General features: G+C 48.3%; 4 protein-coding genes across 4 annotated transcripts; 1 reads left to right on the top strand and 3 right to left on the bottom strand.

Moving 5' to 3' along the window:
* Positions 1-33: 33 nt before the first annotated feature.
* Positions 34-2,890, top strand: LOC102703901. The gene is made up of 4 exons (XM_006662053.3): positions 34-354; positions 1,283-1,451; positions 1,563-1,841; positions 2,175-2,890. Exons 2-4 carry the CDS (start codon positions 1,305-1,307, stop codon positions 2,814-2,816), a joined length of 1,068 nt encoding a protein of 355 aa, XP_006662116.1. The 5' UTR covers positions 34-354; positions 1,283-1,304; the 3' UTR covers positions 2,817-2,890.
* A 682-nt stretch (positions 2,891-3,572) lies between these two features.
* Positions 3,573-5,570, bottom strand: LOC102703618 (ATP-dependent Clp protease proteolytic subunit 4, chloroplastic). The gene is made up of 2 exons (XM_006662052.3): positions 5,025-5,570; positions 3,573-4,253 (listed from the first exon to the last, which is right to left on the bottom strand). The coding sequence occupies exons 1-2, from the start codon at positions 5,402-5,404 to the stop codon at positions 3,770-3,772; spliced, it is 864 nt and encodes a 287-aa protein (XP_006662115.2). The 5' UTR covers positions 5,405-5,570; the 3' UTR covers positions 3,573-3,769.
* A 514-nt stretch (positions 5,571-6,084) lies between these two features.
* On the bottom strand, positions 6,085-7,974 carry LOC102710735 (ankyrin repeat domain-containing protein 29). Its single transcript, XM_006662582.2, has 2 exons — positions 7,778-7,974; positions 6,085-6,817 (listed from the first exon to the last, which is right to left on the bottom strand). Exons 1-2 carry the CDS (start codon positions 7,939-7,941, stop codon positions 6,217-6,219), a joined length of 765 nt encoding a protein of 254 aa, XP_006662645.1. The 5' UTR covers positions 7,942-7,974; the 3' UTR covers positions 6,085-6,216.
* Positions 7,975-9,328: 1,354 nt separating this feature from the next.
* LOC102703338 (urea-proton symporter DUR3) lies at positions 9,329-12,230 on the bottom strand. The gene is made up of 4 exons (XM_006662051.3): positions 11,819-12,230; positions 11,631-11,738; positions 10,881-11,543; positions 9,329-10,799 (listed from the first exon to the last, which is right to left on the bottom strand). Exons 1-4 carry the CDS (start codon positions 11,999-12,001, stop codon positions 9,600-9,602), a joined length of 2,154 nt encoding a protein of 717 aa, XP_006662114.2. The 5' UTR covers positions 12,002-12,230; the 3' UTR covers positions 9,329-9,599.
* Positions 12,231-13,313: the final 1,083 nt, after the last annotated feature.

The following is a 13,313-nucleotide window of genomic DNA, read 5'->3' as shown; positions in this document are numbered from 1 at the left end:
CGTCTCTCTCAAGAAAGAAGAAATAAAGAAGAAACAAAGAAAAACGAGTGAATGATATGAATACAATACAAGGTCGCGTGGCGTGGAAAACATGAGTGTGCAGCTGTTGTGCCTGCTATGGTGGCTAGGTCAAAGTCGCAGGCAGGTCGCAAGTGGCAAGCATGAGAGCCAGGTCTTGTGGCCGCCAACCACCGTGGCTGCAAATACTATATGCCAACCACCCCACGACCATCTCCTCCTCTCTTTCTTCCTCTTCTCTTCCTCCGCTGCTGTGATTGCCATTTCACAAAATCTGTGTTGTGCTCCCCACGCGCCTCCCCTCTCTTCCTCTTCGGCTCCGAATCCCTAGCAGAGGTGACCACTTGCTCTTCCCTTCTCCCCTATGGATTGTTACGATTACGATTTTGGGGCCTTTCTCTCCTCTATAGTAGGGCTAGTTTTTTTTGGCGGGGCGGTGAACGGTTAGTAGTAGGAATTTAGGATCATGATTACGAATTTAGGATCGCAGATCTAGCTAGGATTATGTATTGTTAGGATCACGATTAGGGTGGATCACTTATTTCTTTGTTTAGTTATTCCTCCTTCCTTCGATTTTTTTGCCCGTCAAACAAATTCCGAATTGGATTTAGCGTGGATGGATGCTCAAGCAGGGAGAGCACGCAGAAAGGCTAATCTTAGATTGGATTTCTTGGTTTCCCTGTCGTAGTTACATCGTTTCCAGGTAGGATGGATGTTCATGATACCGTTTCAACGAGCAAGAGAAGATTTTATTTGGGTAGTGGTGGTTGCCGGGTAGGTGTGCTGGTGAATGCGCTTTCGGCAGCATGGCTAACAAATACTGCCCAGCTTCCTGCCTGTCCACTAGGCGAGTAGCCTACAACTACTGAAATAATCCGCAATGCAACCGGGGATTCATATCTAAGGCTTCCGGTTACTCCCATACCATGTTTCCTCAATTGTAAAGATTGCCTATGCCTATGCGGATTCACAAATGTTAGGCTTCAAAACCATCCTTTTAATTCCACCGGTAGGAATAATCTAGTTTACGACTCTATGTGTGCTGTGTACCTCCACATCAATTTTGCTTGTCTATGATATCTATCCCTCTGGTTATTGTTTCCACTAGAACTCAGGAAGTTATATTGATTTTTCCCAAATATTCTTTTATAAATGTTTTACTCATCAAGTTGAGTATGCACCTACCACGGTAGAGCACTTGGCAGCATCATTTCTTTCTGTTTTGACATGTCATACTCACACTACTCTCTGCTTACGTTCACAGGTCGGTTTGTGGTGATATTCATATGGATCCCTTTTCCCGTAGAGCTTTCGGTGAACCCCTGTGCTTGGAAGAGAACACTGTCCAACATGGAATTGAAAGATGCCCATTCCTAAGGAACATCAATGAGCCCACGAGTTTTTCATTCTCCTCCGTTAACTTTCCTATTCCTGTATGCCCTTTACCTTCAACCCTCTCTCATTACGTAATCACACACATCTCTGAAAATTTTGATTTATTTTTGAATACCATTACTGAACTGTATCATGTGTTGCTTGTAAAGGCAAGAGGAGTTAAGGGTCCAATTTTTGAAGATGGGCCCAATTTTGACATGGCATTCCGAGTTTTCCATGGCCAAGACGGAGTTGTACCACTTTCAGAGGGATCGTTTGCAAAGATTGAGACGCCATTGCCAAAGCCCAATCCTGAATTTAATCCCTTGGCTGCTAAAGCCGCTACCATCAGTCTATCTGCATTTGGAGGGTTTTTCAGCTTTGGTGATTTTTCAAGCAAGCGCAATAAGAAGAACAGTAACCAAAAGAAGCCCAACAACCTTCCCCAGGTAATTTTTTGTTCTCTTTGCTCAGGCACTTTTTCCAGATTTTCATTGTTGAAAATCTTTCAATATCAAGTTTGATGTGTCAGGATAGTTCTTCAAAAAATCATTTGTCAATGTTCTAGCATCCTGCTGGATGGTTCTTTAGATGAGACCAATTTCAATACGAAAAGAAAGGAAGATCATTTTGGGAGCAGTAAACAAAATGCTGGACATGATCTTTATGAACTTCCCAAAACAGTGAACACTAAAATTAGCATATGGAATGAACGGTTTACCCCATTGGCTACTAGAGGTGTGCCTTACATTTATCTGATTTTGCTTTCTCTGGCATTTCAGAACAAAGGTCAGCCTAATAACCATGAAGCACTGAGCAATGAGTGGCTGGAAATGGGTCAATGCCCCCTGGCGAAGTCATACAGGGCATTAAGTGGTGTTGTGCCCCTCGTCGCAAAGATGATGACACCCCCGGCTGGCATGAAACTGAGATGTCCACCTGCGGTAGTTGCTGCCCGTGCAGCACTATCACGCACAGCCTTCGCGAAGGGGCTTCGTCCTCAACCCCTGCCAACGAAAATACTGGTGATTGCGTTGCTTGGTATGGCAGCAAACGTTCCCCTTGGCATCTGGAGGGAGCATACAGAGAAATTCTCAGTGCAGTGGTTTGCTGCAGTCCATGCGGCAGTACCTTTCATAGGCATGCTCAGGAAGTCTGTGTTGATGCCCAAGACAGCCATGGTCCTTACCATAGCTGCCTCAATATTGGGCCAAACAATTGGTTCGAGAGCGGAACGTATCAGATTGAAGAGGGCAGCGGCAAAGGCAGCAGCTGAGGGCCAGGGTGATACTAGTACCGGAATGAGACTGAAAACCGGGAGATACACTGACGTCCCGTTCTGGGATCCACTCGCTCTCAGAGTCGAGAGTAGCATAGGTGCAGGATCTCCGGTTCTTGTCCCAACCGTAGGCGCCTTCCATTGATGATGTGCCTTGGTGAATTATTTGGTTTTATTTCTTCGACTGACTGATCATGTTGTATTCATTGTGTTGTGCCTGGGTGTTTATACAGGATTATTACGATTTACGGGTTACGTCGGATTCTTCTCCCTGTCGCTGTGTGCTTAGGGGGCAAAGTCCAGTGAATAAATTGCACGTGTGCTTTTCCGAGAAAAAACTAGCGTTAGGTGGTGTTTATTTGCCAAAATTTGTTGACGAAAATATCACATCGAACGTTTGATCGGAAGTCGGAATTGGTTTTCGGACACGAATGAAAAAACGAATTTTACGCTAGCCGAGACGAATCTTTTGAGCCTAATTAATCCGTCATTAGCACAGGTTGATTACCATAGCACTTATGGTTAATCATGGACTAATTAGACTCAAAAGATTCGTCTCAAGATTTCTTTCATAACTGTGCAATTAGTTTTTTGGTTCATCTATATTTAATGTTTTATTTAAGTATCCAAAAATTCGATGTGATGTTTTTTAAAAAAAAATTTGGAAACTAAACAAGTCCTTACTTTTCGGATAAACACTCTGTCGCTCTTACTTTCATCTGGAACTGAATGATTTTATCGGTCGTTGTAGACCTTTTCTTACACGCGCTATACAGATGCATGAATCAGGAACGTGAATGAACTGAACGAGGAAGCTTCTGTTTCTTTTTCTAGAGTTTATTTGGACAAATCAAACGGTCAAATGGCCAGTACACAGCACCCACCTCACCAATCATCCAAATTCGGACCAAAAGGCATGCATTTCATCGACAAACACAACCAATAAGTCTAACTGCCTGCTCAACAATCATCATATGGTAGTCGGTTATTATACAGCAGGAAAAATCAACTAGTGCTGGGATCATCATCTTTGTTTGATAATGATAGCAAGCAGCTCCCTTGCCGTGCCAAATGCAAACGACAGGATAATTACCTAGCTTAGTATATCTCATCATCTGGGACATCAGGTGTAAGGAACTTCTGTGGATCCTTGTACAGTTCGTCGTAGTTGTATTTCGGCTTCACTCTCTCCGGGACAGGCTCAAGTGGGATGATACTGTCTCCGTCGATTACACCGTCGATGAGCCCATAATCAACAGCCTCAAGAGGACCCATATATCTGTCTCTATCAATGTCTTTCTCAACCTGTTCCGGAGTGCGTCCCGTGAAACCTGATATAAGCCGGATGACATTCCTCTTGTTCGTCAATATCTCCTTGGCCTGAACCTCTACATCCAAGGCCTGCCCACTCGCACCTCCCACAGGCTGATGGATCATTATCCTGGTGTTGGGCATGGCGAATCGCTTGCCCTTTGTGCCACCACCAAGGATTATAGAAGCAGTGGAACCAGCTATGCCCAATCCAACAGTGGAAACATCTGCCCTCACAAGCTGCATTACATCGTAGATGGCCATTGTCGCACTGAGAGAGAAATGTAGGAGTCAGTCACAAAATGCAAAGATATTTGCATCAGCAGATCTGCTAGACTGCCAAGAGCTAACTAAAGATTTAATGTAATGACCTCCCTACAAGCTACAACTGCTTGCTCTTGGTTGATGAACTTTTATCTCCTACTTGAATAATTAGACATAATCATTCTTCTGAATTAACTAGTCCTATCGAAGGTCCATTTCAAAAAAAAAAACGGAGAAGGCATTCCTCAACTAACTTACACAAATAAACAAGCACTATGCTACAAGGAAACACAAATTTAAGCATCACATATGAACATACATCATTCATGAAGTGACAAAAACATCATTACCAACTCCAAACTGCAACAAGATATTTTTACAGAGGAAAGATAGATGGGAGGAAGGTTTACATTCACATAACCTCATAATATTGTGCCGCATCTTTTCTTTCTTATGGTGTGCGGGATGGTGTGTAACCTCATCAGACCAAATACTGATGTTGATTTATAACATGAATTGAATTCAAATACATTAACAGTTCAATTAGTATTTCAACAAAAATGTTTGTTGCTCTCCAAGGTTCTTTTGAAGTAAAGCATGAGCACTGATATTAACTATAGATGGAACTTGGAAATAAGTTCATTTACAAGGAAAAACAAATGCCATAGTGTGACTCTTATTCATATAGCCCAATAATTGTCTCTTGGTTTACCTCAGCCCTAAACCACCATTTCAATATATGTGGCAGAAAACAAAAGGGAAGAGAAAGATGTGGCACCTGAGTGATCCGCCAGGGGAGTTGACGAAGAGGCGGATGTCAGAGTCGGGGTCAACAGCGTCGAGGAGGAGGAGCTGGCTGACGACTGCGTCGGCGAGGAAATCCTCGATCTCGTTGCCGAGGAAGACGATGCGCTCCCGGAGGAGGAGCCCCATGACGTCGCCCCCGCCTCCGGCTCCGTGCGAGTCGGACTCAGCTCGTACGCTGGCCTCCCACAGAGAGGGAGAGGAGGCCACGCGAGGGGAGTTGAGACTGTTCAGCCTGAGGGAGCGCGGCGGTGGCGCGGGGGCCCGTGGGAGAGCGCTAAGCCGTCGCTGGTGTCTAGGACGGTGAGAGGCCACCGCTGCGGAGAGCGAGGCAGTGGCACTCGCAGCCGCCATCGCTATCACAAAACCCTGCCTGCCGTCGCCCGCCGGGTGGGTTGGATTGAGCGGCCGGCGGCGGCGGCGGCGGCGGCAGCGGCACAGCAGGAGAGAGCTAGCGTAAGCAAGGCGAAGAGATTGAGATGTGAAATGGATAACTCAACTCCGCCTGCCTTGTTGCTCTTTTGGGCCGGCCTTTCAGATCTTGGGCCTTCGCCTCCATTTGGGCATTTTCCTTCCTTTCTTTCTTTCTTTCTTTTCTCTACTTTTTTTTTAAGAAAAAATAAACGAAATCGTGTCCTCAAGCTAGTATGCTAGCTGGGGCAGCAGTTCCCCCGCGGGGCCGGGGGTTATTTTAGATCCACGAGGATTCGGGAGCAAACCTAAAACTGAAACCTAGAAGGTGGTTCCCCTGTGGTTATCTCTGCCTGCCTGGCCGTCGACGCAGGCGAGCATCCAGTAGGCGGCGCGTACAGTAAGGCAACTCAGCGACTTGGCGCGGCGCTCGGCCTCATGAGATGACGAGCAGCAGGCGACGCCTCTGTCTCTCGCAAGAACAGGGCCTCGGTCGGGTGGGGACGGAGGATAATTTTCCCCCGATCTCTTCTTTCAGGCGGAGACCGTTCTGGACTTCTGGTTCAACCAGACCCTCACTCGTCCCATTGCCAACCCTATATGCTACACAGCCAGAAATAGAGTTAGCATCATGTTGATGGAGCATCATCCAAACTATTAACTCTTACAGTTATGTCCACATCCCAGTTTGCCATACGAACAAAGGATAGATCGACAAAACGATCATCAACTGCATTCTTGCATCCTCAAGTACTCTAGTCAGCTTCTTCCTCTTCGTCTTCGTCCAGGTCGTTTGCACTTACTAGATGCCCTAGTGAAACTTTGGTCTTTTTCAGTTCCGGCGACCTTGACCCAGCAGCAATCCCATCATTTTTCCTCTTCTCGCCTAGCCCCACCTCGTCTCCATCTTTTGTGGCCGCTCCGTCATCGCCAGGCTTCTCAGCAATCGTCGACGCGGAGTCATCCTTCTTCTCCGATGGCAGCTCACCTCCCTTCTTCAATGACAGCTCGCATTCTTTCAGGAAAGCACGAACATCATCCTTCTCTGCAACATGTAGAGCTGTCTGCCCCCCTTTTGTCTTCAGGGTGATGTCTGCGCCTTTCTTCACTAAATACTTCACAAGCTCCAGGTGGGAGTTCTGCGAAGCAAAATGCAACGCCGTGAAGCCTTTCCTGTTCTTTGCTTTCACAGAGGCACCAGATACCAGAAGCTCACGGACAACCTCTACATGGCCTTTCTGAGAGGCGAAATGGATTGCAGCAGTGTCATCCATTGCTGCAGCTCCGACATCAGCTTTGTGCTTGCAAAGGCACTTGACAACGTCAACATGGCCAGCCCATGCTGCCAAATGGAGTCTAAATGAACAAAAGAAACACCATGTCAATGAGATTGCCAAAACTGAGAAAATTGATAGTGCTTGAGCAAGCTTATCGCATCTCATGATATGATACTCATACAGCAGAACCACAAGTGATAACACTGATACAGCAGTAATGAATTCTGCCCATGCAAATCAACACATGTGATGCACTCAGATGTGGAAAAGCAAGTGCCAGATGAAACAAAATTACATGTTACCCCCAAATCAGAAGAGAACTGATCAACTGAAGAAACCACCATCTACTAGAAAGAAAATATAAATGCGTAGATAACAGAATATTTGTAGATTAACGTAAGCTTAAACTATCTTACACACATGAAATAAAAAATTGGCATCAAACCAGGTGAAACAGTGAGTGTGACCATAGAGAAGTGCAGCCCAATCTTTTCGCTTAACCCTTATACTTTATAAGGCAAAATTCAAATTTTTAACCTTACATTTAGAGTCGATTTTCGGGTTTTTTAATCGTAGTTTATTTTTAGCCTTGGCTTTTAGATCGCTAAGAGCATGTATATAAAAGTTTTATTCAGAAATTATTTTTCATTTGCCAAACAATGTGCCCACTGCCACCAGCCCACCACTATGTGCGATTCTCTACATGAGAACATGAGAGAGTGATAAGTTTAAGTTTAACCGTGGTGTGGACTGCTTTGAGAAAGGCTAGCTACGGCAAGGCGAAAAAGTCGATAATAATGCATCTGATATTAACATGAATCATGGCAATAGATTGCAGCAGGCTTTGCAAGTTTCAACAGAAGTGGGTCAATCGCATGATGAATTACAGTAGCAGATAGGGCTATGAGTTATTCGCAACAGCAAGAAATACAGAAAACGATTGGCACCTTCCCAAGACCTGGGGTTCGCCGACAGAGATAGACAAGGACATCTAGATCGGATCGGAGGAAGGGGAGGGGGGGGGGGATCTTCTCCTTACGGCGTGCGGGAGAGGCGATCTCTGGAGCTGAGGGCGAGAGGGTTGGCCTCGCAGAGCGACTCCACCGCCGCCAAATCGCCCGACCGCGCGGCCTTGTGCAGATGCAGGTCATCCTCTTCGCCTCCGCCTCCTCCGCGGCCGCGGCCGCCGTGACGCCTCCCCATCTCCACGTTCGGGTCGAACTCGGACCGAGGTAGGTCAAGGAACAAATCATGGGCCGGTCTCATATCAGACCCATCAACCATACAACAAGGAAAGGTTAAAGTTCACTTTACATCCCCCAGTAACAGGTCGAATTTATTGTGTCCACAAACTTCTAATCTAGTGTAAATAATATTACCTCTATTTCATATTATAAGATTTTCTATTCTTGCTTAAATTCATCAATTGATGAAAATATATAATTTATATATATGTCAAGATTCATCTCTCCTCTCTACCGGTTTCCTGATCCCCTCTATCTCTTATTTCAACTTCAAGCAATGTCCTCATTCTCCTAGTCATCGTCCTAAAGCCAGCACTAACTTTCGAAACGGTGTTGCCATACCTTAAGTGCCCCAAAGTCATCTTGAGCTCATTAAGCTCGACAGCTCACACGACAGTTGTGAAAGTAGAAGTAGATGGCAACGGTGGAGACAACTAGCGAGGAGGGGGAAGGGAGCTCATGCTATTATTTGCTTCATCGGCTTGCCCCTCTGTCCCTCTCCTTCTCCTCCATCGACGTTGCTTACCCACCTTCTTCATGGCTGATGGTTCACTAATAGCAGCCATGAAGAAACTCAAAGAGGTGGCTATAAGCTATGGCAAAGCAGCGATCCACCACGGTACTTCACTGGCTGAGGCAAGATTTAAGGAGACATGAGTTGATCAAGGTAGGTTTTAAGAGAAGCTATCAGAGGTCAATGGCGTCAACGAAGACAAGGTGAGAGGAGTGCAAACTGGTCCGGGCTCAAGCTGCCTAGATCCAAGATGCGTGATGGGTCTCGCCTATGTTTTTTTCTTTTTATTTTCTTCTAATGGAACACCACATAAACCGCCGCATAGGGACCACCTTATCTAAAAGATCGAGCCCATATGTCAACTCGGTGGTACGTAAGTAGAAACTATTCTAAGGCCTTGTTTAGTTTCCAATTCTTTTTCTAAAAAGATCACATCGAATCTTTGGATAAATACATGGAGCACTAGATATAGATAAATAAAAAAACTAATTGCACAATTTGAGCCTAATTAGTCTATGTTTAGTTATAATGTTATAGTAATCCACATGTGTTAATGATGGATTAATTAGGCTCAAAAGATTCGTCATGTGGTTTCCAGGCGAGTTATGAATTAGTCTTTTTTATTCGTATTCGAAAATTCCTTTCGATATTTGGTTAATCATTCGATGTGACACCAAAAGATACGCGTCCTAAATTAACTATTATAAAGTTGGAATCTACTTTAGAAAGATAAAGATGAGACGATAGAAATTTATATATAAACTTTTTTCATAGAAATGAACCATTAAGCATTTCAGCGAACACACGTGCAAAAGCCGAGTGGCCATAAAAATAGGCTGAAAGTTTTGAGATTTGCAGGCGCCTGAAAAATACTAGCAACAGCGCAGAACATATATTATCTTTTCCTAATTTAATTTGCATTACCAAATTAATATAGTCAACACAAACACGTTACTACATACGTACGTACAATATTGAAAAAAGACACCTCTTCTTCTTCTATTATTTGGTACACAAAACCGTATATTTATCATGGTGGCGAGCGCACGCTGCACTAGTCTTTCTTTCAAGTAATTAAGCATTTGCAATCCAACGAGAGGGGATCAGTTGGGCAGGTCGTGATGGTCATCGTCGTTGGCAGGATGGGTTCCGGCAGGGTGCATCTCTGTCTCGTGGAGCTGGCGGTAGCGCTTCTCCGCCTCCGGCATGGTGCCCATGATGGCCCGGAGTCGGAGGTTGACATCGTCGAGGCGCTCGTACACAGCGTCGTTGGTGAACATGCCGGCAATCACCTTGCTGATGGTGCTCCAGCTCTCCGCCACCGGCAGCAGGATGATCACCGCCGACCCCACCGTCCCCCACGCGATCGCCACCGCAGCCCACAGCGTGAAGTACCCCAGGCTGTACCTCCCCGCCGGCAGCGACAGCGCCGGCCACGCCACCACGATGACGCCCGTGAACACCAGGCCCCACTTGACGATCCACCGCTTGGCGTGCACCAGCCGCTCCTCCTTGAGCTCCTCCTCCAGCGCGCTGTCGCTCGCCACGCTCTCCACCGTCGTGATCTCCCGGCTGCTCCCCCAGTCGTAGTTCTGCGGCTGCGCCAGGCTGCACGCCGCGTGCACCGCCCCACCCACCAGGATCGACACCAGGTTGCCCGCCAGCATCGGCGCGTTCCGGCCGGTCGTGTCCAGGTTCACGCGCCCGTACTGCACCTTGGCCACCGTCATCCACACGGTCACGCCGAGTACGCAGCCGGACACGGCGCCGAGCATGGCGCCCACGGCATTGGCCTTGCTCCACAGCAGCAGCAGCGCGATGGGGATGACGGCGGATCCGACGATGACTCCCATGGCCAGGTACATCCACCCGAGGGAGACCCCGGCGATGTTGAGCACCACGGCGAGGACGCCCATGAAGCCGCCGAAGCCGAACACGACGGCCCTCGACACGAGTAGGATCTGCTTGCCGGAGGCGCCCGGGTTGACGTAGGTGCGGTAGATGTCGTAGGTGCAGAGGGAGGAGACGGCCACCAGCTCGGCGGAGCCCGCGGAGGTGACGGCCATGAAGAGCATGGTGAGTAGCAGGACGGAGCCGGACTTGCCCATGAGCGCGGTTGCTGTGGCCGGCGGGACGAGGCCCTTGGCCGCCTCGGCGGCGGTGAGCGGGAGGTCGAGCGCGAGCGCGCCGAGGCCGAGCGACGTGGCGAGCGAGAAGGGCACGGCGAACCAGACGAGGCCGCCCAGCAGGTAGCCCTTGTGCGTGGACGACGGCCGGGCGGCGATGGCGCTCATCCAGTAGCCCTGCGATCACTAGTTAATTAGTTTTGAATAATATATAGTCAGAGCCAGAGACGATGAAGAGTGATTTGATTGATTTCGTACGTTGTCGACGAAGACCGTGCCGAAGTTGCCGACGATATTGATGATGCCGAAGACGAGTCCCCCGGAGCTGAGCATGGTGAGGTAGGAGCCCTTGAAGTTGCCCGCGACGGGGCCGCACGCCTGCCCGGGGCGCGAGAGGTCGGCGGAGCAGTCCCGCGCGGCGCTGGCGACGGCCATGAGGCGTTGGTACACCACCCGCGGGCTGCCGAGGTGTGCGCTGGAGGTGTAGACGAGGAAGACGAAGATGACGAGCACGACGTGCACGACGACGGAGTGGATGTAGCTGGCGAGGAAGGTGGCCTTGAGGCCACCGGCGAGGGTGTAGACGACGACGCCGAGAGGGATGAGGAAGCTGGCGGCGTAGACGTTGACGCCGGTGAGGGCGTTGACGACGGCAGAGCCGCCGAGGAGGAGCATGGCGGTGACGATGATGTTGGTGATGAGGCAGAAGGTGAGGAAGACGAGGTGGGCGGCGGTGCCCCATCGGGCGCGGACGATCTCGCAGACGGTGTGGGCGTTGGGCGCCTTGCGCTTGATCTCGATGGCCATGACGCCGAAGAGGAGCACCTGGATGGTGGCGCCGCTCGCGTACCAGAAGGGCCCGCTCACGCCGTACTGCCATGCCACGTTGGAGCTCTGCAGGATGGTGGCCGCCCAGGTCCACTGCCCAATTGCCATGTCGATCGATATATTAATTTCAGATTCTCATCTCCTCTCTGATCTATTACTATTAACTCGATCAATTCTCACCTGCGAGACGATGACGCTGGCGATGAGACCCGTCTTGACGCTGCGGCCGGCCGTGTTGAACCACTCCGAGGTGTGCTGCGATCCGACGTAACGCTTCTCCAGCCACACCTACCAATCGATCGATATATATGATGCCATGATTAATCTAATCTAATCTTAAGGAGATCGCTCGAGTACGTAAGACTAACCAGGAAGGAGGTGAAGAGGGCGAAGAAGGCGCCGAAGCCGAGGACGACGGCGTACCCGACGGCCTGCGTGAGCACCGGCTTCCCGCCGAAGTAGCTGGCGGCACGGCTGCACACCCCGTTCACCACCGAGTAGTAGTCCCCGCCAAAATTCAGCTCCGCAGGAGGGCACACGACGCTCGCCATGGCCGTCGCCGATCCTCCCAACCCCAGCTAGCTAGCTAGAGATCGATCGACGGGCGTGGGCGTGGGCGTGGTGGCCGGATCAACCCGACTTTACTTTGTTGGATGGATGGATGGATGGATCGCCAGTCGTTGGGCCTACAGATCGAGCTAAGCTTCTTATTAGGCGGCCGCGTGTATTTATACACACATGCATGACATTACATACATACAACAAGCTATGGGAAGGGCCATGCAAATTAATTAAGATAATGATCGATGCAATGCAAAAGGCTCAATTACTATTTTGGAGCGATTGGGTAGTTGAGCCCGGAATCTTCTTGTTTTGACCCAGCCCTATATTCATTCGATGCGTATACAATACGAGTATCTTATATACACGTCGTTTTCTCTGATGGCGACCAGATTATACAATTTAAACACAAAACGCCATTCATTTCGTTTTCGCAAAGTCCAACATAATCAACTCACCTGTATAAAACACCAAAAATGCCGCTTCAGTTGTCAACAGCACGTACGCTCAGCTCGCTATCAGAATCGACAGCTACTTCCATCGAATCTGTGTTTTCTTTTCTTCCTCCGATGCATGATAGGCCCGGCTTAAGGGAAGAGATACTGGTAATTAAACATGCCACTAGGATCGAGTTGTAACAACATGAATCCAAAAGTCAAATAGCCCGCACACAACTGGCTACATATATAATTAGTTGCGCATGCACATCCCTCTCTCTTGTCAACTCACACCGCTTGCACCATTCTATTTCTAGATTTTTGTTTCCTAATAAGAAATCCCTGCCTAGCTTAGCTTCGTTGTCCCGACAAATCGTGTAACATGCAATGTCAACGGCTTGCTCTGAGCATGAATCTTTAATTTGTGATTTTTTTCTTTAAGGTACCTTTGAGCAGCCGTGAGCCATCCACGTGATTAAATCCGATGAACGAGATCTAACTCTACTGCATGTGGTACTAGGTGTGGTAAAATTGGTAAAATGATAAATATGGAAATAAATTATAGTGTATTATTGGGATTTTTTAGTTTAAGTAAGGGTAAATTTGTAATGGTTTAATGGGACAGCGAGCCAGTTCCACACTTCGTGCGAGTTTGAGATGCAATCAGGATGGCGGCGAGGCTGCTGATTGACCGGATAGCACGACACCACTAGTTGCGCCGCAGGGGCAAACTACTTTGGCATTGGTTACAAGGAATTACACGTACGCGATTATGTGGTGAAGAAGGGCGATCAAAGACAGGACAGAATGCGGCTTAACGCAGAACAAGCCAGCGTAGAGATTGCATCGTCTGCATACAGCAAGC

Source organism: Oryza brachyantha, chromosome 10 (genome assembly GCF_000231095.2).
Source record: "Oryza brachyantha chromosome 10, ObraRS2, whole genome shotgun sequence".
NCBI lineage: Eukaryota > Viridiplantae > Streptophyta > Magnoliopsida > Poales > Poaceae > Oryza > Oryza brachyantha.
The sequence above is the reverse complement of the archived record's forward strand: the minus strand, read 5'-3'. Positions and strand labels throughout refer to the sequence as shown.